Source organism: Bufo bufo, chromosome 4 (genome assembly GCF_905171765.1).
Source record: "Bufo bufo chromosome 4, aBufBuf1.1, whole genome shotgun sequence".
In the NCBI taxonomy this organism is placed as follows: domain Eukaryota; kingdom Metazoa; phylum Chordata; class Amphibia; order Anura; family Bufonidae; genus Bufo; species Bufo bufo.
In genome coordinates this window covers 336,942,687-336,964,510 of record NC_053392.1, presented here as the reverse complement: position 1 = coordinate 336,964,510, position 21,824 = coordinate 336,942,687, and the positions used below count along the sequence as shown (strand labels likewise).

Sequence of the window (21,824 nt, the reverse complement as noted above, 5' to 3'; positions counted from 1 at the left end):
AGTGGCATTGAGGAGGCGTGGTCTCAGTTGTTGAGGTAGGCGTGTTTCCAGTGTCATACGAAGCAGTGGTAAGTGTTGGGAATGGCGGGGGCGTGTCTGCTGAGAGTGGACAGGGTGTGGTTTTGTCGGCGGCGAGGGGAGGAAGAAGGCACCACTTGCAGGAACCGCAAAGGGGGAGGAGGTAGGAGAAGATGCTGAAGGAGGGGAGAGAGAAAAAAAAAAAAAAGACAATGGAGCTTGTGTGCGGCTGCGGGAGATTAAAGCTGCCGCCGAGCATCAGAGCGGAGAGCCCTGTATAGGTCTGATGGAACGTGAGGGTCTGATCTGAGGTCTGGTGGGGATCTGATCTGAGGAAGGCTGAGGTTTTGAATAGGACCTTTCCTAATGGAGTCTGCTGATGGATGACTGTAATTACCTGCTCCTCATCATTAGCCATGTAGTCTATGAGAAGACTGTACAAAGGAGGAGGCTTCGATGGACATCAGTGCTGTAATCATGTTAAAGGGGTGTCTGATGGGGGTCTGATCTGAGGTATGATGGAGAGACTGGGGGACTTACTTTTGCACTTGTTCTGTTGGGAATTTAGTGCACGTGCAGTGTGTTTGAATGGAGGAGACATCACATGGAGGTGAAGTCATTTTATGGACAGGACCTGTGTGTGGACAGTAGAAATGACTTTGTAAACAAGTGGGTATGCCTTATGAGGTATAGAAAATGCTGCAGAATTTCAACAAGGACTATATCAGTAAATGCCACATCTTACATACACATTGGTCAACAGTAACCAGAAAGTGGCCAGGCCTTTAACCCCTTTGCTACCTGCGCCGGACATGTACGGAGCTGGATCGATGTGTAAACATGGCGCCCGCTAGCACAAGCAGCGGGCGTCATGGCCGGCAGATCTCTGCTGTTTCATACAGCAGAGACCTGCGCCTACTTACCGTGACCAGCAATAATACCGATCGCGGTAATTAAAAGCTTTAGATGCCTGGACAAACCTGTTCCAGGTGCAAAAACCTGGAAGCTCGTGCTTCTAGGACTCCTACCGATGCCCTGTGTGGCCAATTCGGGCATCGGTAGTTGCGCTAAACATTTTCAGCCTCGCTGATGAGGCTGAAAGTGTTCATGCTGCAATTATTATTTTGGTCACCAGATGGCAGGCCAGGATAAGAAATGAGCAAATGAGGGTTTAAAGGTAAATTTAAAAATCCCTGATAGAAAAAAAATCTAAAATTAAAAAAACATTATTTATAGGCTCATATAAAATTATCACCAAAAATTTAAAAAAGTTAAAAGACATAAAAATAAAAAAATATTAAAGTTTAAATCACCCCCCTTTCCGTATAATTGAAAAATAAATACCTAAATACGGTAACAATAAATATAAACATTATGGGTATCATCGCAACCAAAAACGCTCATACTATTAAAATATTTAAAAAAATTTCCAATACAGCGAATGGCGTAACGGAAAAAAGGGTAAAAAAGTCAAGCGCACTCCAAAATGGTATCAATAAAAACTACAGATTGTTCCGCAAAAAAAGAGCCCCTAAACAGCTCAGTAGACAGAAGTATAAAAAAGTTATGGGGGTCAGAATATGGTGATGTAAAAAAAAGAAAAAGTTTTTATCAAAGTTTAAATTTATTTTTACACTATTTAGACATAAAAAAAGTCAGTTTTGCGGTAAACAAAACGCCGAAGGAACAAAACCCGTAAAACGGTGGATGAATTGCGTTTTTTTTTCCAATTCCACCCCATTTGGAATTTTTTTACCGCTTCCAACTACATTTTATGCCAAAATGAATGGTGGCATTAGAAAGTACAACCTGTCTTACAAAAAACAAGCCCTCATACAGCTATGTGACCGGAAATATAAAAAAGGTATGGCTCATTGAAAATAGGGAAGAAAAATAAAAAACACAAAAATTAAAAAAAACTCCGGTATCCCAAGGGTTAGGCCTCATGCACACGACCGTTGTTTTATTCCGTGTCCGTTGTGCCGTTTTTTGTGATTTTCTGCGGACCCATTGATTTTCAATGGGTCCGTTGAAAACTCGGCTAATACACTGTTTGCCATCCGCGTCCATGATCCGTGGTTCCAGTCCGTCAAAAAAATATAACCTGTCCTATTATTTTCGCGAAAACGGTTAGCGGACCCATTCAAGTCAATGGGACCGCTAAAAAACGCGGAGGCACACAAGATTGTCATCCGCGTCCGTGTCCGTTTTTTTCCTATTATTTGCATGTCAAACCTGTCTTAGATTTTTTTTTTACTTTCCTTTATGTCTGGTGGTCCTCCAGAAATAAAGGAAGACACACGGAAACAAAAACGGAAACGGATCACGGAACAACGGAACCCCATTTTGCGGACCGATAAAAACAACTGTCGTGTGCATGAGGCCTTAAGGTCAAAATACCACATATTTTATAACAAGATATTTGCTTTACCTTCATCAAGTGGTAGAGGTAAATGCTCCAAGACGCCTGGTGTCCACCAGAATGTGTAACTGGAAATAAAAGTGAAAATTATTCTGTCAGTATGTAAAGAACAGTTTAAGAAAAAATTAAATGCGTCCCTCTAAGGATGGATTCAGATATCACATTTTTGAAGGTTTTCTTCTTTAATTAACTTGACCTGTGGCGTACATGTACGGCGCTGCAAGCAGTGCTTAAAAAGCCTGCCGCTGTACATGTATGGTGTGCTAATCGGGCGGGTAAGGCCTCATGCACACGAACGTTTTTTTTCACGGTCCGCAAAAACAGGGTCCGTAGGTCCGTGATCCGTGACCGTTTTTTCGTCCGTGGGTCTTCCTTGATTTTTGGCGGATCCACGGACATAAAAAAAAAGTCATTTTGGTGTCCGCCTGGCCGTGCGGAGCCAAACGGATCCGTCCTGAATTACAATGCAAGTCAATGGGGACGGATCCGTTTGACGTTGACACAATATGGTGCCATTTCAAACGGATCCGTCCCCATTGACTTTCAATGTAAAGTCCGGAGTCCCTTTTATACCATCAGATCGGAGTTTTCTCCAATCCGATGGTATATTTTAACTTGAAGCGTCCCCATCACCATGGGAACGCCTCTATGTTAGAATATACTGTCGGATATGAGTTAGATCGTGAAACCTCATTTCCGACAGTATATTCTAACACAGAGGCGTTCCCATGGTGATGGGGACGCTTCTAGTTAGAATATACTACAAACTGTGTACATGACTGCCCCCTGCTGCCTAGCAGCATCCGATCTCTTACAGGGGGCCGTGATCAGCACAATTAACCCCTCAGGTGCCGCACCTGAAGGGGTTAATTGTACTATCATATCCCCCTGTAAGAGATCAGGGCTGCCAGGCAGCAGGGGGCAGACCCCCCCCCCCTCCCCAGTTTGAATATCATTGGTGGCCAGTGCGGCCCCCCCCCCCTTCCTCCATTGTAATAAATCGTTGGTGGCACAGTGTGCGCCCCCCCCCCCCCTTCCTCCCTCTATTGTAATAATTCGTTGGTGGCACAGTGTGCCCCCCCCCCTTCCTCCCTCTATTGTAATAATTCGTTGGTGGCACAGTGTGCGCCCCCCCCCCCTTCCTCCCTCTATTGTAATAAATCGTTGGTGGCAATCATTGGCCCCCCTCCCTCTATAGCATTTTCAACATTGGTGGCCAGTGTGCGGCCTCCCATCTTGCGCCCCCCCCCCCCCCCCGATCATTGGTGGCAGCGGGTTACTAGCAATAGTACAAGATTCATACTTACCTGGGAGCTGTGATGTTCGTGTCCGGCCGGGAGCTCCTCCTACTGGTAAGTGACGGTTCATTTAGCAATGCGCCGCACAGACCTGTCACTGTCACTTACCAGTAGGTGGAGCTCCCGGCCGGACACAAACATCGCAGCAGCAGGTAAGTATTAATCTTCTACTATTGTACTATTGCTAAGTAACCATGGCAACGAGGACTGTAGTAGCGTCCTGGTTGCCATGGTTACCGATCGGAGCCCCAGCGAATAAACTGGGACTCCGATCGGAACTCCGCTGCCACCAATGATGATGGGGGGGAGGGGGGGGGGAGATGGGAGGCTGCACACTGGCCACCAACGTTGTTAATGCTATAGATGGGGGGGGGGGGCAATGGGGGGCGCACACTGTGCCACCAACGATTTATTACAATAGAGGGAGGAAGGGGGGGGGGGGGGCGCACACTGTGCCACCAACGAATTATTACAATAGAGGGAGGGGGGGGGGCCGCACTGGCCACCAATGATATTCAAACTGGGGAGGGGGGGGGGAGGGTCTGCCCCCTGCTGCCTGGCAGCCCTGATCTCTTACAGGGGGATATGATAGTACAATTAACCCTTTCAGGTGCCGCACCTGAAGGGGTTAATTGTGCTGATCACGGCCCCCTGTAAGAGATCGGGTGCTGCCAGGCAGCAGGGGGCAGTCTTGTACACAGTTTGTAGTGTATTCTAACTAGAAGCGTCCCCATCACCATGGGAACGCTTCTGTGTTAGAATATACTGTCGGTTCTGAGTTTTCACGAAGTGAAAACTCAGCTTTGAAAAAGCTTTTATGCAGACGGATCTTCGGATCCGTCTGTATAAAAACTAAACTACGGCCACGGATCACGGACACGGATGCCAATCTTGTGTGCATCCGTGTTCTTTCACGGACCCATTGACTTGAATGGGTCCGTGAACCGTTGGCCGTGAAAAAAATAGGACAGGTCATATTTTTTTCACGGCCAGGAAACACGGATCACGGATGCGGCTGCAAAACGGTGCATTTTCCGATTTTTCCACGGACCCATTGAAAGTCAATGGGTCCGCGAAAAAAAACGGAAAACGGCACAACGGCCACGGGTGCACACAACGGTCGTGTGCATGAGGCCTTATTGATAGCCGGGCACCTGCTGTACCCCCAGGCATTGATGAAAACTCAGATGCTGGTGGATTACCCTTTAGATGTGTGCAACGTTTTGATCACTTTTTAATAAAACAATTTAGAGAGGTGAAGTGACAAAAAATGGCGAATTGGTCATTTAGGCTGCGTTCACACGGGCGAGATTTCCGCGCGGGTGCAATGCGGTAGGTGAACGCATTGCACCCGCACTGAATCTGGACCCATTCATTTCAATGGGGCTGTTCAGATGAGCGATGATTTTCACGCATCACTTATGCGTTGCGTGAAAATCGCAGCATGCTCTATATTCTGCGTTTTTCACGCAACGCAGGCCCCATAGAAGTGAATGGGGTTGCGTGAAAATCGCATGCATCCGCAAGCAAGTGCGGATGCGGTGCGATTTTCACGCACGGTTGCTAGGTGACTGTCTATACACTGTAATATTTTCCCTTATAACATGGTTATAAGGGAAAATAATAGCATTCTGAATACAGAATGCTTAGTAGGTGATCAATTGAGGGTTAAAAAATAAAAAAAATTAACTCACCTTGTCCTCTTGTTCGCGTAGTTCTCCCGGTCTTTAGTTCTTTAAAAAGATGAACTATGGGCTAAAGGACCTTTGGTGACGTCAGATCACATGCTCCAATCACAGGGTCCATCACCGCGGTGATGGACCATGTGATTGGAGCATGTGATCTGACGTCACCAAAGGTCCTTTAGCCCATAGTTCATCTTTTGAGAAGTAAAGAAGAGACCGGGACTTACGCGAACAAACGGAGAAGGTGAGTTAATTTTTTTTATTTTTTTTAACCCTCAACTGATCACTTACTATGCATTCTGTTTTCAGAATGATATTATTTTCCCTTATAACCATGTTATAAGGGAAAATAATAACATCTACAGAACACCGAACCCAAACCTGAACTTCTGTGAAGAAGTTCGGGTCTGGGTACCACAGTCGGTTTTTTATCACGCGCGTGCAAAACACATTGCACACGCACGATAAAAACTGAACATCGGAACGCAATCGCAGTCAAAACTGACTGCAATTGCATTCCTACTCGCGCGGGTTTGCCGCAACACACCGGGACGCATCCGGAACTAATCCGGACACGCTCGTGTGAACCCAGCCTTAAAAAAAATGTTTTTCCATTATCCCGTTGGCAGCATGGAATAAATATTTTCATATTTTAATAGTACGGGCGTTTTCACACGCAGCGATACCCATGACGTGTATTTTTTTTTTTTATAGGTTACATATTTTGATTTTGGGTAAAGGGGGTGATTTGAACTTTTATATCTTTTTTATATTTTTAGTAACTTTTTTTTTAAAGTTATTTAAAGTCACCCTGGGTGTGTGAACACTCCATTTACAAAGTACCAATATGGTGCTGCCACCAGCTGACCTGTATTGGTATATACTATTAACAGCTACCAAAGCCTACTTGAGGCTTTGGGATATTACTATACCGTAACCGGTTCCCCGATCTCAGCCGTACCACTCAGATAACGTGGTCACATTTAACCACGGCATCTGAGGGGTTAAATGAGTGCAAAGAGCTGTAGAACTGAATGCATACATCCGCCCCAGGTCTCTGCTGTTTGAAACAGCAGAAACCCAACGGCTATGGCGCCCACTGCAAGTGAGAACGGGCGTCATCTTTAAAGTGGCAACTTCCGCCATACATGTCAAATCATAACAACAATGTGAACAGAGACAAATATCAGTCTTTTATGTAAGGTGGTTGTACAGAGGGACAATATTGATCATCTGAACTACAAGGTCTACTCTTACCTCATCTGATACCAAAGTTTCAGATGGTCTCCTGAATAGGGTTGTTTCGATACCAAAATTTTGATTCGATTTCGATACCATAAAAAAGTATTGCAATACTCGATACCACGCATAAAAAAAAATAAAACACCAAAAAAGCAGCGTGCGTTCTGCATTTTATGGAACGTCCGGCCTATAATTGAACAGTCTTATCCTATTTTTTGGGGGAACAAGGGGACTAAAAAAAATGGCGAATCGCGCGGTTTTTATAAAAAAAAATTGTTTTGGTACGGCGCTCACCGCAGAGGAGATATTTTCTAATTATTCGCACTTTTTTGGGCATGGCGATACGTAATATGTTTATTTATTTATTGCCTATAGATTTTATATGTAAAATTGGGAAAGGGGGTGATTTAAACTTAATATTTTAGCCTTAGGGGCTAGAACCTGGGATCTTTTCATCCCTTGTCCTATTCACCCTAACAGAGATTTATCAGGGTGAATAGGACTTCACACTCTCAGTGCTGCCCTGTGCATAGTGCACACAGCAGCAGGGAGATTACCATGGCAGCCAGGGCTTCAGTAGCGTCCTGGCTGCCATGGTAACCGATCGGAGCCCCAGCAGTGTAATCCTAATGTAATGCCACTGCACCACCAATGAATGAAGAGGAGGGGAGGGGACCCTGTGGCCACTGCCACCAATGATTATAATACTGGGGGGGCACACTGCAACACCAATGTTTTTAGTACTGGGGGAAGGGGGGGCGCACTGCGCCACCAATGAAAATAAGTAACCTTTTAATATAAATACAGGAGGCGGTTGCCGGCGACAGAATCACATAGCCGGCACCCGACCTCTAAGAAAGGGAGCTGCGATCCGCAGCAGTGTGGAACCTGAGGGGTTAACCGCCACGGATCGCAGCACCCGGTCATAGAGGTCGGGTGTCGGATATGTGATTCTGCCGCCGGCATCCGCCGCCTATATTTGTATTAATGGGTTAGTTATCATTGGTGGCGCAGTGGCCACAGCCCCTCCGCCCCTCTCTCTTCTTATTGGCAGCAGCGGCACAGGGGAGAGGGAGGTAAAGACTCCTTCTCCCCTGTGCTGTTGAGGAGAACATGGAGCGCGCTGAAAGCAGCGTGTGCCATGTTCTTTGATACTAGGCTGCACAGTAGTAAATGTATCTGTAAATGTAAAATCCCGGTATTGATTGGATACCCGCAACCCTACTCCTGACTGCTAAATGCAATGCTGACTACTCTACTCTTTATTCTGAATCTCTCTGCAGCATTTGATATAGTATACTACCAACTCCCTTTCATCACGCTTTATTTCTATTTGCCTTAAGAACACTGCTATCTCTTAGCTTTCTTCCTATCTTTAGGGACGCTCTTTCAATGTATCAGTTAGTGGCTTTACTTTCTCTTCTCTTGCTGTGGGTCTTAGGTCCTCTCTTTTCTCTCTACACTGCCCCCATCAGAAAAAGTATCAGCAGATTTGGCTTTCAGTAGCATCTCTATGCTGACAAGATAAAACTATACACTATCCACAAAAAGCTAGGGATACTTAGTTTTCAGGGTAAAATTATTGAAAATGTATAAAGTTCACGCTACAGTGATATTACATCATGAAAGCAGGGATTTTAGGCATCCCATTCTTCTTGAAAGGCGGCCCTCAGGTCATTAAGGTTATGGGGTACAGAGTTACAATCCTCTACACAGTAACTCACCCATAGGTTTTCAATGGGATTCAGGTCTGGAGAAAGTGAAGGCCACTCGATTTGAGGTATCCGAGTCTCCAGCAGCCTTTCCCTAGTGATGCGACCTTGATGAGCTAGCGCATTGTCATCCATGAACATGAAATGAGGACTGTGTTGTTCATGCACAATGACTGGATTATGACCTCCACCCTTTGCTAGTCACTGCACTGGGAGGCCATACAGTACAGGATTCAACTTAATCTTCAACTTCTCACTCTCACCCACAAAGCTCTCCACAGTGCTGCAGTCACTTCTGACTTCTGAGCTGCACCTCTGGAGAGAGCTACCCCAGGCAATTACGTTAATTCCCAATTCCAGCAATTTTAGACATGCTCCATAAACGCATCTCCTTAGGGTGGCCTATAAAATCCACTAATATAACTCGCCTTTATTCATGCCCCTTTAACATTATTCTTTCATACAACAGTGGCTGGTGATTGGCTCATGAAGCTTTATAAGCACTCCCACCTTTCACCACTCATACCTTGGCTAAGTCTACATGCTCGCTTCCCTGTGGATTGATATAGAAGGCCGTCTTCAGAATATCACAGGCTATACAGAAGTGAATACAGTACTCTATCCTATGGTATCCCATCCTTACCTACCGGGACTACATAAAAAGCTAAACTCACCTCCCTAAGGATGTTTATGTATGCCTGCCAGTGGAGCTTTTAATTCTCATAGTCCTCTCATCCAGAGAGATGCGTCCTGATGTTATCTCATTGCCCCATACACAGACTCTCACACCACATGACCAGGTGTTTTTTTATTTTTATTTTTTTCCTTTGGCTGGGTAAACACACCCTATGTTCTCTTTGCCCAATCGTATGGTTAGCACAGAATGTTATCTGATGTGGCCTGCCCTCCAGCCAATCCATTTAGTGACTGGAGCTAGATGGGTTTGAGGCTCATCTTCACTCTCTTCAAAGTCAAAATGGCGACCAGCCATCCCGTAATCCTCCATTGCCTTGTCCAGTGTCAAGAAGGAACGTAAGGCCATAAACCACACCTCACAGTCAACACACTACAACTCAGCCATTAACCCTTTCTTACTCTATATCTGATTTGGACTGTCCATATAACTTCTCATTGTCAAGTGTTGTGGAATATGTTGAAGCTATAAAAAGATTATCATTATTTGTTTAATCTTTTAAAAATGTTCATAAATGGTAGAGTTCTACTATTTTAGCAGTAATTTTTCTGCTCATCCTGATCTTCCCGCTTCTTTAGTATAGAGAGCTAAATTTTTTCTGACATGTATATATGCTAGTACGCAGAAGACTATGAGAGAGAAAGAAGGGGAATGACCAATGTATCTGTGTACAATTAGTAATAATACACTATAAAGCATTTATAGAAAACCTGGAGGCGATAATGGCCATTGGGTTGCCACCTTTGGAAGCACAGATAAGTCAGGATAATTAAGAAAAGGCCCAAATGAATGTTTAAAAGTAGGTGATGAGCAAATTTGTGTTTTCAAGTTCGGCATACAAGGTTCGGGTTATCTAAGATTTCAATTATGGATAACTTACGGTCTGTGGTAGCGGAACCCATAACGGAATTCTTAGATAACCCGAATCTGAACCTTGTGCGCCAAACTTGAAAACACAAGTTCACTCATCACTACTTAAAAGTCTTTGCTTAAGAGGACAACTGTTCAGACAACTTATTTTTATTCTAAGCAAAATGTGTTTTACTTAATGCACACAAGGTGGCGTTTGTAAAAACACATTGTAAAATCCTTGATAATTGATTAAAATATATTACAAAAATTCACAGGTTTAACTGAAAAACAAATAAATGCTTTAGTTTAATAAATTTCCATCACAATCGCAATTCCTGGATACAGGAGTCATTTTGAAACTGTCTTTATTGCAGGGAAAGATTTCACTTCTACTGGCAATGTGACAAATCTTTAAACATGAAATATTCTTTACAGAGCATGTGGCTGGTACAAAAATGCTATGGAACCTTCTGTTCTAGAGACTGATTGAATGGTCTGAAGTTGATGGCAATGTGGGTACTAAAAGCCATAGAATGACTGAGACCATCAATTATTATTAAAGTCACGATTGAGTTGGCCAGGAAATGAATATATCAGAATAAAGCTTGGAAAAAAATGAAACTGGACATCAAATAGCTGAGAAATAAAAACTTAAGAAAAAGGAGTAGTTCTACATGGAGTATAACACCTAGAAATAAAGTCAAGTAATAAATCTACAGCTGAGGGAAAGGAAAATGGTTTCAAAGGTAATGTGAGCCAGCTATTACCCATTTTGCTAATGAGCTGACAGTGGCTTTAGCTGCAATTATCTGTGACAACAATAACAGATTAAAAAGAGTGCATATGGGAAGTGTATTTTATGACTCATGTTATAATATAGAAATCTCAAAAAAATCTTACACTATGGACATTGCCCAGCCATGCACGTATTGCGGCCAGTAAACAGCGGGTCCGCAATATATGGGCACTGGCCATGTGCACATCGTATCACAGATGCAGACCCATTTATTTGAATGGGTCTGCAATCTGAAAGGAGCGGAATGGAGGCATGGAACCCCACAGAAGCACTACGGATTTGCGGTCCCCAATGCACGGAATGGCCGGCAAATGTTCGAGTGCATGAGGCCTAACACAGCAAAGTCTGTTTAAAGTCTGATTACTCAGAAACGAAATTATTTTATCCCCTAATTAAGGAAAAAAAGTTGTCTCTACAGTAGATAAATTAGTCTCCAAATCTAGCCTCACTGGTGATCTGCTGACTATCCTGGTTTAATGGCTAAAATAGTCTGTTACCAATACTGGGCAAAGATTACAAGGTCAAAGCAAGTCTACAAGATTACTGGTCCTTTTAAGGAGATTCAGCAACTGTCCTAAACCACGACACAAGAGCATATTGTCACGGACGTTACCGTGGCAGGTACCAGGAGATCGGAGAGACTGGCAACTCGTGGGTTAAATTGACAAGTTCACTGTGGATCTTATTGTGTCTGTGTTTCGGTAAATGCCACACCCCTTGCTTCAGGTGTTGCTTGTTGGTAATTTACTTTTCCCCATAAGTAGCCGCTTCTCACTTTTGGAGGTGCGGTTTATAGATTTTCTTCCTGCCTTCTAACTAGCTGGTCGGTTGTACTCTGTGGTGCTTCTGGAGTTGCCAGTTTTCTACTTTCAGATAAATCTGGTCTTTTCTTATTGTTTTTTGTTTGTTATATTCCCTGTTTGTATCTGGGCCTGAGACAGAGATTTCCATTCGTCCATCTGGGGAAGAATGGGTTGTCTCTGGTCCTAGCCTCATTCCAGGGCCTTATAGGGCTATAAGGGCCTAGGTACCCAGCATATGAATATTCCTACCTTCAAGGCCTGTTCCTTCCCTAGTTTTCCAGGCCCAGTTACTGTTCCCCTTCCCTCCTGTGTTTAGTGTGGAGTTTTTCCCCAACACTGATCACAGGAGGGAAGGGGAATAGTAACTGAGCTTGGAAAACTAGGGAAGGAACAGGTCACCTCCTAAACAACCCTAATCTGGGCCCTAACTACAAGGTTGGAACAAAAGATAAGAATAAAATCAATATTTTTCAAATAATTGTTATAAAGATTAATAATTATTCTCATTTCTTTTAAAATTAGGGTAGGTATTTCAAATATATTTTTACAAGTAATCAAAAGGTGGAAAAATGATGCTACAAGAATGAAACAGTAGCTCCCTCAGAGTAGCAGTGAAGTGGATTCTAATGCACAAACCTCTCATCTACTTCTATTTAAAGAACGTGTGCTATTGAAATGAATACATATTAATCTATCAGGTTAGCAAAGTAAAGTATTATGATCCATAATAACCCTAGGGAGAGAAAGAGACATTTTATTACAATATTTTGGGTTTCAAACTGTCAGATGCAAAGTGTAATGATCCCAGATGATATCAAATCTGTCAACTTGACTTCATATTTAATTGCTTCCTGCTGAGGAGGCAGAGAAGACCTTGATTCTAATCCGTATACTCTAGAGAAATCCAATTCCATGAGACATCTACTGTGTGTGTCAAGTAATAAATCACTGCCATTTAATGTGGTTTCTATTGTTGCATGGATTAAACATTTCCAATCTGTTCCATCTATGATGCAAAATTAATGTGAGTTTAGTTAAAAATATATTTTCACAAATTATCGTTGCTTAATATTTTAGCATATCCTTTTCTATGAAAAAATTGTGAAATAAACATTAAAAAAAAATAATAATTCTAACATGCTCAATTTCAAAGGTATGCTGGTGAGTTAGGCCCCTTTCACATGGGCGAGTATTCTGCGCGGATGCGATGCGTGAGTTGAACGTATTGCACCCGCACTGAATCCTGACCCATTCATTTCTATGGGGCTGTTCACATGAGCGGTGATTTTCACACATCACTTGTGCGTTGTGTGAAAATCGCAGCATGCTCTATTTTGTGCGATTTTCACGCACAGTTGCTAGGAGACGATCGGGATGGAGACCCGATCATTATTATTTTCCCTTATAACATGGTTATAAGGGAAAATAATAGCATTCTGAATACAGAATGCATAGTAAAATAGCGATGGAGGGGTTAAAAAAAAATAAAAAAAATGTAACTCACCTTAATCCACTTGATCGCGCAGCCGGCATCGCTTCTGTCTTCTTTCTTTGCTGTGTGCAGGAACAGGACCTGTGGTGACATCACTCCGGTCATCACATGGTCCAACACATGATCCATCACCATGGTAAAAGATCATGTGATGGATCATGTGATGACCGGAGTGACGTCACCACAGGTCCTGTTACTGCACACAGCAAAGAAAGAAGACAGAAGCGATGCCGGGTGCGCGATCAAGTGGATTAAGGTGAGTTAAATTATTATTATTATTTTTTTAAACCCCTCCAGCGCTATTTTACTATGCATTCTGAATTCAGAATGCTATTATTTTTCCTTATAACCATGTTATAAGGGAAAATAATACAATCTACAGAACACCGATCCCAAGCCCGAACTTCTGAGAAGAAGTTCGGGTTTGGGTACCAAACATGCGCAATTTTTCTCACGCGAGTGCAAAACGCATTACAATGTTTTGCACTTGCGCGGAAAAATCGCGCATGCACCCACACCTTTTCCCGCAACGCCCGTCTGAAAGAGGCCTTAGTCTTCTCCTCCCTGCATGAGGTTTCTGTGAGAACACGGCATGGTCTTACCAGATCTAATTTAACACACTGTATCCTCACTGCCGCTCGTGGTGAAGACATTGCGGAGCAGATGGATAGAATTCAGGGAGATGAAGACCAAGTAGAAGAGCCAGCAGGCAGCTGCAAAACTAAAACTGTTCGGGAAAATCTCCAGCCCACCATAAAATTAAGTCTGGCAAACTCAAGTAGGAGTGTTCTTCACCACTCTAATACTGTCCGCACTGAATAGACAATATTAGAGCAGTGAAGAACACTCCCACTTGAGAAACAGGTTCAGATGGTCATCCACTGCCTCATTAGGATATTGGGTACCGGAACTAGTGGGCCCAATATCTCTGGTATAGGAACCCCCCTACATGATGGTAGGCAGCAATATTGTATATGGTGGTAGGCAGTTTTAAAAATGTAGACTGGTTGGCAGTCTTGCACATTGACTGACTGCCTTCATTGCATAAGGTCCCTTTTTACATGAGCGAGTTTTCTGTATGGGTGGAATGCACAAATTGAATGCATTGCAACCTCACTGAATTCAGGCACATTCATTTCTATGGGTTTGTGCACATGAGAGTTGTTTTACACGCATCATCTCTGCGTTACGTGAAAATCGCATCATGTTCTATATTCTTCCCTGGTCCCATAGAAGTGACTGGGGCTTCCGTGAAAAACATTGCATCCGGATGCAGTCCAGATGCAAAGCGATTTTCACTGTTGGTAGCTAGGAGATGTAGATTGTTATTCAAAATTGAAAGCATCCGCGTGAAAAAAAAAAAAAAAGAGGCCTTAGAGGGCATCAGGGCTGGTGCAAGGATTTTTGCCACCCTAGGCAAAAGCTAATTTTGCCGCCCCCTTGACTCCTCCCATTGAACCGCCCCTTTATATATCATTGATAATACACGCATCAGCTGCTGCAGAACCTCTTTGAACTCAATGTCTGTTCATCAATGATGGACATTTACCTCGCAGCCCCTATTCAAAAAGAAGTTCTGCAGCAGCTTCTAGAGCATACCACAGCCGCTGCAGAACCTCTTTTTGAAGAGGGCCTGGGAGCTAAATGTCCATCACTGATGAACAGACATAAAGCTCAAAGAGGTTCTGCAGCAGCTGAGGCTTGTATTAGTAGGTCTCGGAGCTGTGCTGGGAATATAATTGATAATACATGCCTCAGCTGCTGCAGAACCTCTTTTGGAAGACGAATTGTGAGATAAATGTCTGATGAACAGACACAAAGCTAAAAGAGGTTCTGCAGCAGCTGAGCCATGCATTATGAGATGTGGAGGCAACGTGACTTATAAGGAAGAAGGGGGGCGAGTAATGGAGGCGGAACCAGAGGTAAGAATCGGGGCGGTGCAACTCTTCACAGGGCAGGAGGGGGGAGGCAGTTAGGAGTGGAACGTTCCTCTGGTGAGAGAGAAGTGGCATTGAGGAGGCGTGGTCTCAGTTGTTGAGGTAGGCGTGTTTCCAGTGTCATACGAAGCAGTGGTAAGTGTTGCGAATGGCGGGGGCGTGTCTGCTGAGAGTGGACAGGGTGTGGTTTTGTCGGCGGGGAGGGGAGGAAGAAGGCACCACTTGCAGGAACCGCAAAGGGGGAGGAGGTGGGAGAAGGTGCTGAAGGAGGGGAGAGAGAAAAAAAAAAGACAATGGAGCTTGTGTGCGGCTGCGGGAGATTAAAGCTGCCGCCGAGCATCAGAGCGGAGAGTGGCGCCCCCAGCAAGAGTGCGCTCTACGCGGTGGCCTACTTTGCTTATGGGTGGCGCCGGCCCTGGAGGGCATACATAGTTAACTGTCAATCATTGATAAGACTGCTTACTAGAATCCTAAGCCCAGAATAAGTAAGGAGTGAAGTAAAATTACAAGTTGTACTGAATCTTTCCCACAATAGTGTATATCAATTTGTTCAGCTTGTTGGCTCTATATAATGCATCTTGCAGATCAGACTGCATGTTTAACGTGACCAGTTCTCTTTAAGTGTCCTTAATAACATCTTATTTTGGAGGCAGATTTGGGAAGGATTTTGTTTAATACTATAACTGCACAGTTTTTGAACAGCAAAAGCATCATAAGGTCAGCACAAACCATAACAATATCATTTTAAATATATTATGGCATAGACAGTGAGAAAACCCCTGGAAGGTGACCAATGTCACAAAGAGGTCTGTGCTGTATTTAGTACAAACAGGCACTCTCTTAGTCCTGGGTGAGCAGGGACCATTGACAGTGGGAAGATTTTACATTACAGTTCATTCATTAGTTTTACATGTATTTCTAGATACCCGACACATAAAAACACAATATAATGTATATTGTCTGCTAGCAATATACTAACAGGAAAGACCATAATATACAGGTGAAACTCGAAAAATCTGAATATCGCGCAAGGTTCATTTATTTCAGTAATGCAACTTAAAAGGTGAAACTAATATATGAGATAGACTCATTACATACAAAGCGAGATATTTCAAGCCTTTATTTGTTATAATTTGGATGATTGGGGATTTCATAGCTCTAAGCCATAAAGTTACAATCTCAGGTACCCTTTGCTCAGGGGGTATGGATTAATTAGCAGACTAGAGTGTGACACTGTGAGCCTAGAATACTAAACCTTTTCACAATATTCTAATTTTAAGTTGCATTAATGCAACTCCTTTTAAGTTGCATTACTGAAATAAATGAACTTTTACACGATATTCAAATTTTACGAGTTTGATCTGTACATACTGTATATCAATAGCAGGCATGGTGGTGGTACGGCACTGATGCTGGGGAGGTATGTTGTGCCAAACCATGGTATTTGTTTGTTGCTGCTGGGGAGCTTTATTGTGCCTAACCATGGTACTGATTTGGTGCCCTGGGAAGTACAGTATTTTGAGCAGCACTGTAACATTTGTTTGGCACTGGGAAGGAAATATGAGATGCGTTGTGGCATTTGTCAGGAACACTTGGGAATGTCATTTATCTGTTAAATATCACAGTTCATCTGATATCACAGTGTACACTAATGCAACAAATCAATGTACAAGTAAATCAGAGTGAAAAAAAAAACTGTTGAGTAAACACACTCATCATTACAACACAGTCATTTGTTTCTAAGGAGGGCATGCTGGTCTTGTACTCTTCTCTCTAGCCAAGAACAGTGGGCTACAGGTCAGACTTTTGTGACCCATCAGATTAAAAGTTAAAACACTAACAATCCCTTGAAACTGATCATAGAATAAAACTTACATTTTCTGTAATAGACAGAATATAGGATTACCTTCTTTTTGAATGGAGGAGTATCATTGTATTTTTATGATGCAAGTAAAAGTCGGTGGGCAGCTCCCAGAGATGAGGTTTGCCCTCTTTTGGCTTAAAAACACCCAGGAAAAGATTGATTGCATCTTGTCTGTCTGCATCTGGGGGAAAATAGAGAACAAAACAATCATTTAAACCATAGTTGTTTAATTAATAAACCAAAGATATCATAATAAATACAACATTGTTCCCATGGGGTGGGTGACACCTTATTAGATAGGGTGACTCTTCCAAAGTTCCAGATGGAGCAACTGGAGAAATTACATGTATGACTGTGTTGACTGTGAAATTATGGGAGCCATTAAAAATCGGAAAACTCTAAAGCCCCATGTCTTGATGACTTTACAGGAAGTTTTACAGACCTACAGGATCAGGTGGCTGAGATGCTAGTCCATCTTTTTAAAAATGCATCAGCTTACTGCAATCACATTCAAAGCTGCATATCAAACTTTCAAAAATAGGGAAGGATCTGACTTTATAGGAATCCTACAGGCCGATCTCACTTATTAAAAGGAGTTCCCCAGGATATAATAAAATAAAATTATTGAAAATGAATAAATATAACTATTTTTATAAACATATTCCCAAACCGTTTATTTTTTGTTTCTCTTTTTTTTGCAAATCTGACGTGTCACTTTACATATGTGGTAATCATTTTGGAATACTTTCAAACTGATTCTGAGACTGTTTTCTTTTGACATATCTTACATCATGTTAGTTTTATATTTGAATATGTTTTACCTTTATTTATTTAAAAATAAATATCTAAATATACAAAAAATGTAGAAAAATTAGCAATTTTCTAGATTTGAATTTCACTGCTTTTAAAACAGTGATACCTCCCAAAATAGTTATCATTCACCATATGTCTCCTTTACAATGGCATCATTTTACATATGTGGTAATCATTTTGGAATACTTTCAAACTGATTCTGAGACGGTTTTCTTGTGACATCTTACGTTATGTTAGTGGTATATTTGAATCAATATGTTTTACCTTTATGAATAAATAAAAAAAATCTAAATATACAAAAAATGTAGAAAAATTAGCAATTTTCTAGATTTGAATTTCACTGCTTTTAAAACAGTGATACCTCCCAAAATAGTTATCATTCACCATATGTCTCCTTTACAATGGCATCATTTTACATATGTGGTAATCATTTTGGAATACTTTCAAACTGATTCTGAGACGGTTTTCTTGTGACATCTTACGTTATGTTAGTGGTATATTTGAATCAATATGTTTTACCTTTATGAATAAATAAAAAAAATCTAAATATGCAGAAAATGTAGAAAAATTAGCAATTTTCTAGATTTAAATTTCACTGCTTTTAAGACAGTGATACCTCCCAAAATAGTTATTACCATTCACCATATGTCTCCTTTGCAATGGCATAATTTTGTAAAATTTAGAAGGCTTAAAATTTTAGACTTTTTTTTACATTAAAAAAAAAATCCCCAAGAAACCTTTTAAAGGAGCAATTCAGTTCTGAAGTCACTTTGAGGGGCTTACATAATAGAAATCACCAAAAATGACCCCATTTTAAAAACCACATCCCTCAAATTATTTAAAGCTGATTTTACAAACTTTGTTAATCCTTTAGGTGTTCCACAGGAATTAAAATGAAATAGGCGACAATTCAAAAACATTTTTATTTTTATTTGAAATGGCACTTTATTTTACCTGAAATGTTTATTTTTTATTTTATATTATTCATTTGGGAGTCTGATCACTTTACAAATACATTACAATACAAAGTCAATATTACACTGACAGTTGCCTATGAGACCCCGCCTGGAGGCTGGGTCTCCTAAGGCTCCCATAGCTCCATAGCTTCCAAAGCCCACATAAGGCCTCGGGCTGCCTTAGCACACACAGAAATTGCACAGCAAGGAGCCAATGGAGCATTTACCATGGTATTTAAGGGGTTAATCCATCGGCATTGGAGTTTTCAGCGATGCCGGCAGCAACAGCAAGGAATCACCTGTTATTAATGGCCATGCCCTTGGCGGTGATTGAGCGAGTGCAGGATAGGGGACACATAATGGGGGATAACTATCAGATCAGTGGATAGCCAGGCCGTGTACTCAGCTATCTCCAGAGCTCCCATAGAAATGACCAGCCGTTCCGTCCATTACAGGGAGGCTCCACAGGATATGGGGCCCCCGATGCTCGTGGTCAGTAGGGGCTCTAGCAGTATCACTCCCCCACCAATCTCATATTTATCCCCTGAAAACTCAAATTCTGGCGGATTATCCCCTTAAATGCTTTATATGGTCAAATTAAATGTTGTTCATTATGGAGAAGTTCTCATATATTTGTATGCTTTTTGCATGCGGTATAAATTAATATCTAAGATACGGTATATATTAATGCTTTTATATTTCTTTTGGAAAATTGCAAAGAAATATTACAAAAATATAAACTATTGTATATGAAGATCATAACCAATTCTAAAGCACACAACAGAATAAAATACTGGCCTTGTAATCAAGAAAACATCTACAAACCTAGAGTTGAAGGAGACAGAAGTGTGCGTATGGTCAGTGCAGTTTAATTAGGGTTTGGCAGCACAAGACGTTCTCAAGGAAATTTGTTTTTCACTTAAATTGAATACTTTGTGTGCATTCGATTCTCTATACACTACACTTCTAGCTCAAGTACATGTTCCATAAATGTGTGTTGTTGCTGAGTTTTAATAATTTTGTCATGCTTTTAATCTGCTTAGCTCTTTAAACAATTCATGCCTTCCAAGAGCTCAAATGTTTTTTTTTACTCTTTTGTTCATATGGTTTATTTTTTTTACTTTTACTAGGTCTTGTTTTTTTGTGACACAAGTTTTACTTTTGAATGGCACAATTTATGTCATTAGAATATTGCCTATTGTTACCTATTGTTTAACCCTTTTAGAACATGCCGATTTTCCATTTTTGCATTTCCGTATTTTACTCCCTGCTTTCCAGGATTTTCCATTCACATAGGGCTTGTTTTTTGGTGTACAAGTTGCATTTTTTTAATGCCACCATTTAATTTTGCATATGATGTAGTGGAAAGCTGGGGAAAAAAAATCCAAATGTGCTGGAATTGGAGAAAAAAAATTTCCGCCACAGTTTTGTGGGTTTTGTTTTTACACCATTCACTATGCGGTAAAACTGAACAGTGCCTTCATTTTATGGGTCAGCATGATCACAACTATACAACAATTATATCTTTTTTGTGTATTACTATTGAAAAAATAAAAACTTCTATTTCTATGTTTTAATTTTTTCTTCTGACCCCCTATAACTTTTTAATAGTTACATCTATGGAGCTGTGTGAGGGCTAATTTTTTCAGGCAATCTGCAGTTTTTATTGACACCATTTTGGGGTGTGTATGACTGATCACTTTTTATTAAATGTTTTTGGGGAGAAGAAGCCATTCACAAAATAGGATAAATGTTTTAATATTTTAATAGTATGGGTGTTTTTTGGACACTGAAATGTCTATGATGTTTATTTTCAAAACCATAAGAATAAATCAATGCATCCTGCATGGTAGAACAAATACGCAGATGCACACAGTCATAGTTTAAGGGAAAGTCACACAGGTATAGTAGCATTCTTTAAACTAACTGCAAGACCTATACGCAAACCAATACCTCATCTAATATACAATCAGACTTTTTAAGGAGATATCATTTTTGCTCAGAAAGTATTGGGGCCCATCCACCAGAAGCAAGGTGACCTCAATACGGATGGGCACTTAACTCTAAGAACTGTTTAAGTGTGTCTGTATAATTCTGTAGAAATAAAGTCATGCAGAGGCACACAGCATTATAAAATAGTGAAATCCGTGTGCTCCTGTGAAATGAAAAATGTCCATAATGGGAAATCAGGCTCACACATGAAGCATGATTTCAGCACAGGACACACTAGTCTGAAACTAGCCTAAACCTATTTCTATGTAGTATGTGGGCATCTACTTTCAAGGAGAATGAGACCTATAAATACTGACTGCTTCCATTATTACGTCTCAGGGTGAGCAGGCAACAACTGTTGCGTCACACTGTCAGCAAACCATGAGCAGGAGGTGCATGGTCAGCTATACACACACCACCAAATTAACCCCTACCTGCAGATGGACATAGTTGCACGTTCAAATTGCATGTAATTTACTGCAACCGGACGAACGGTTACACCTGAATTGTTAACTGGCTCTGTGACACTACAAAGAAGTGTCACAGCTCTAAAGTAACTGCTGTCAGAGACACTGGATCAGCTAGCAAAGGACCAAATCAGAGTGATCCCTTGCTTGCGATCGCTCTGGTTAGTCTGTATAGACTATAGTCTGTATAGACTAACCAGAGTGTAGTTGCTCTAATAGTTCCGGTTTCAGGCTCTGAGCTCCACAGATCGTTACTGTTGAGGTCAGAGCCTGAAATCAGGTATGCCCTCTGATGTCCCCTTTGTGCAAGATGGCCCCTGTGCCCCATCTTGCCACCCGGCCCTCCGAGCTCCATTACTGTGTGACAATGACGGCAGCTTCGGAAATGAGCCGTCACCATCAGTAGTGGTTATCAGCTGTAACATACAGCTCACACTCTGCTGCAATGGCCGAGATTGGTGCTGGCACCGATCCTAGTCATATAACCCATTACTTGCTGAACTCAGTGGCGATCACTGATGTAAGGGGTTAATAGAGGGAGGGAGCTCCCTCTCTTTTCCATCTAGCCACTGTGCTGCCATGGCAGCCGGAGGCCGTACAAAGGCCTCCGGGCATGCCATGTGCCGAAGCCTGACCTGTCCTGCCAGAGGTAGGTTGTGATCAGTCTGAATGTCAGTATAAAACTGACAGTACTGTACATTGCAATAGGTGAAGAGAGATCTTGGCAGAATTATTCATAATGTGTCTTTACTGATTTCCAAAACAGACTGCCTAGAAAATA

At 41.8% G+C, this 21,824-nt stretch overlaps 1 protein-coding gene across 2 annotated transcripts in view; it reads right to left on the bottom strand.

Annotated features, from left to right (window-relative positions):
* FIG4 (FIG4 phosphoinositide 5-phosphatase) overlaps positions 1 to 21,824 on the bottom strand; it is a 534,658-nt gene that overhangs the window by 272,141 nt on the left and 240,693 nt on the right. For both annotated transcript variants that reach the window (XM_040428862.1, XM_040428863.1), the window contains exons 17-18: positions 16,858 to 16,996; positions 2,450 to 2,508 (exon numbers count right to left, since the gene is read on the bottom strand). In XM_040428862.1, coding sequence (XP_040284796.1) covers positions 2,450 to 2,508; positions 16,858 to 16,996 — 198 coding nt within the window. The remainder of the gene's footprint in view (positions 1 to 2,449; positions 2,509 to 16,857; positions 16,997 to 21,824) is intronic.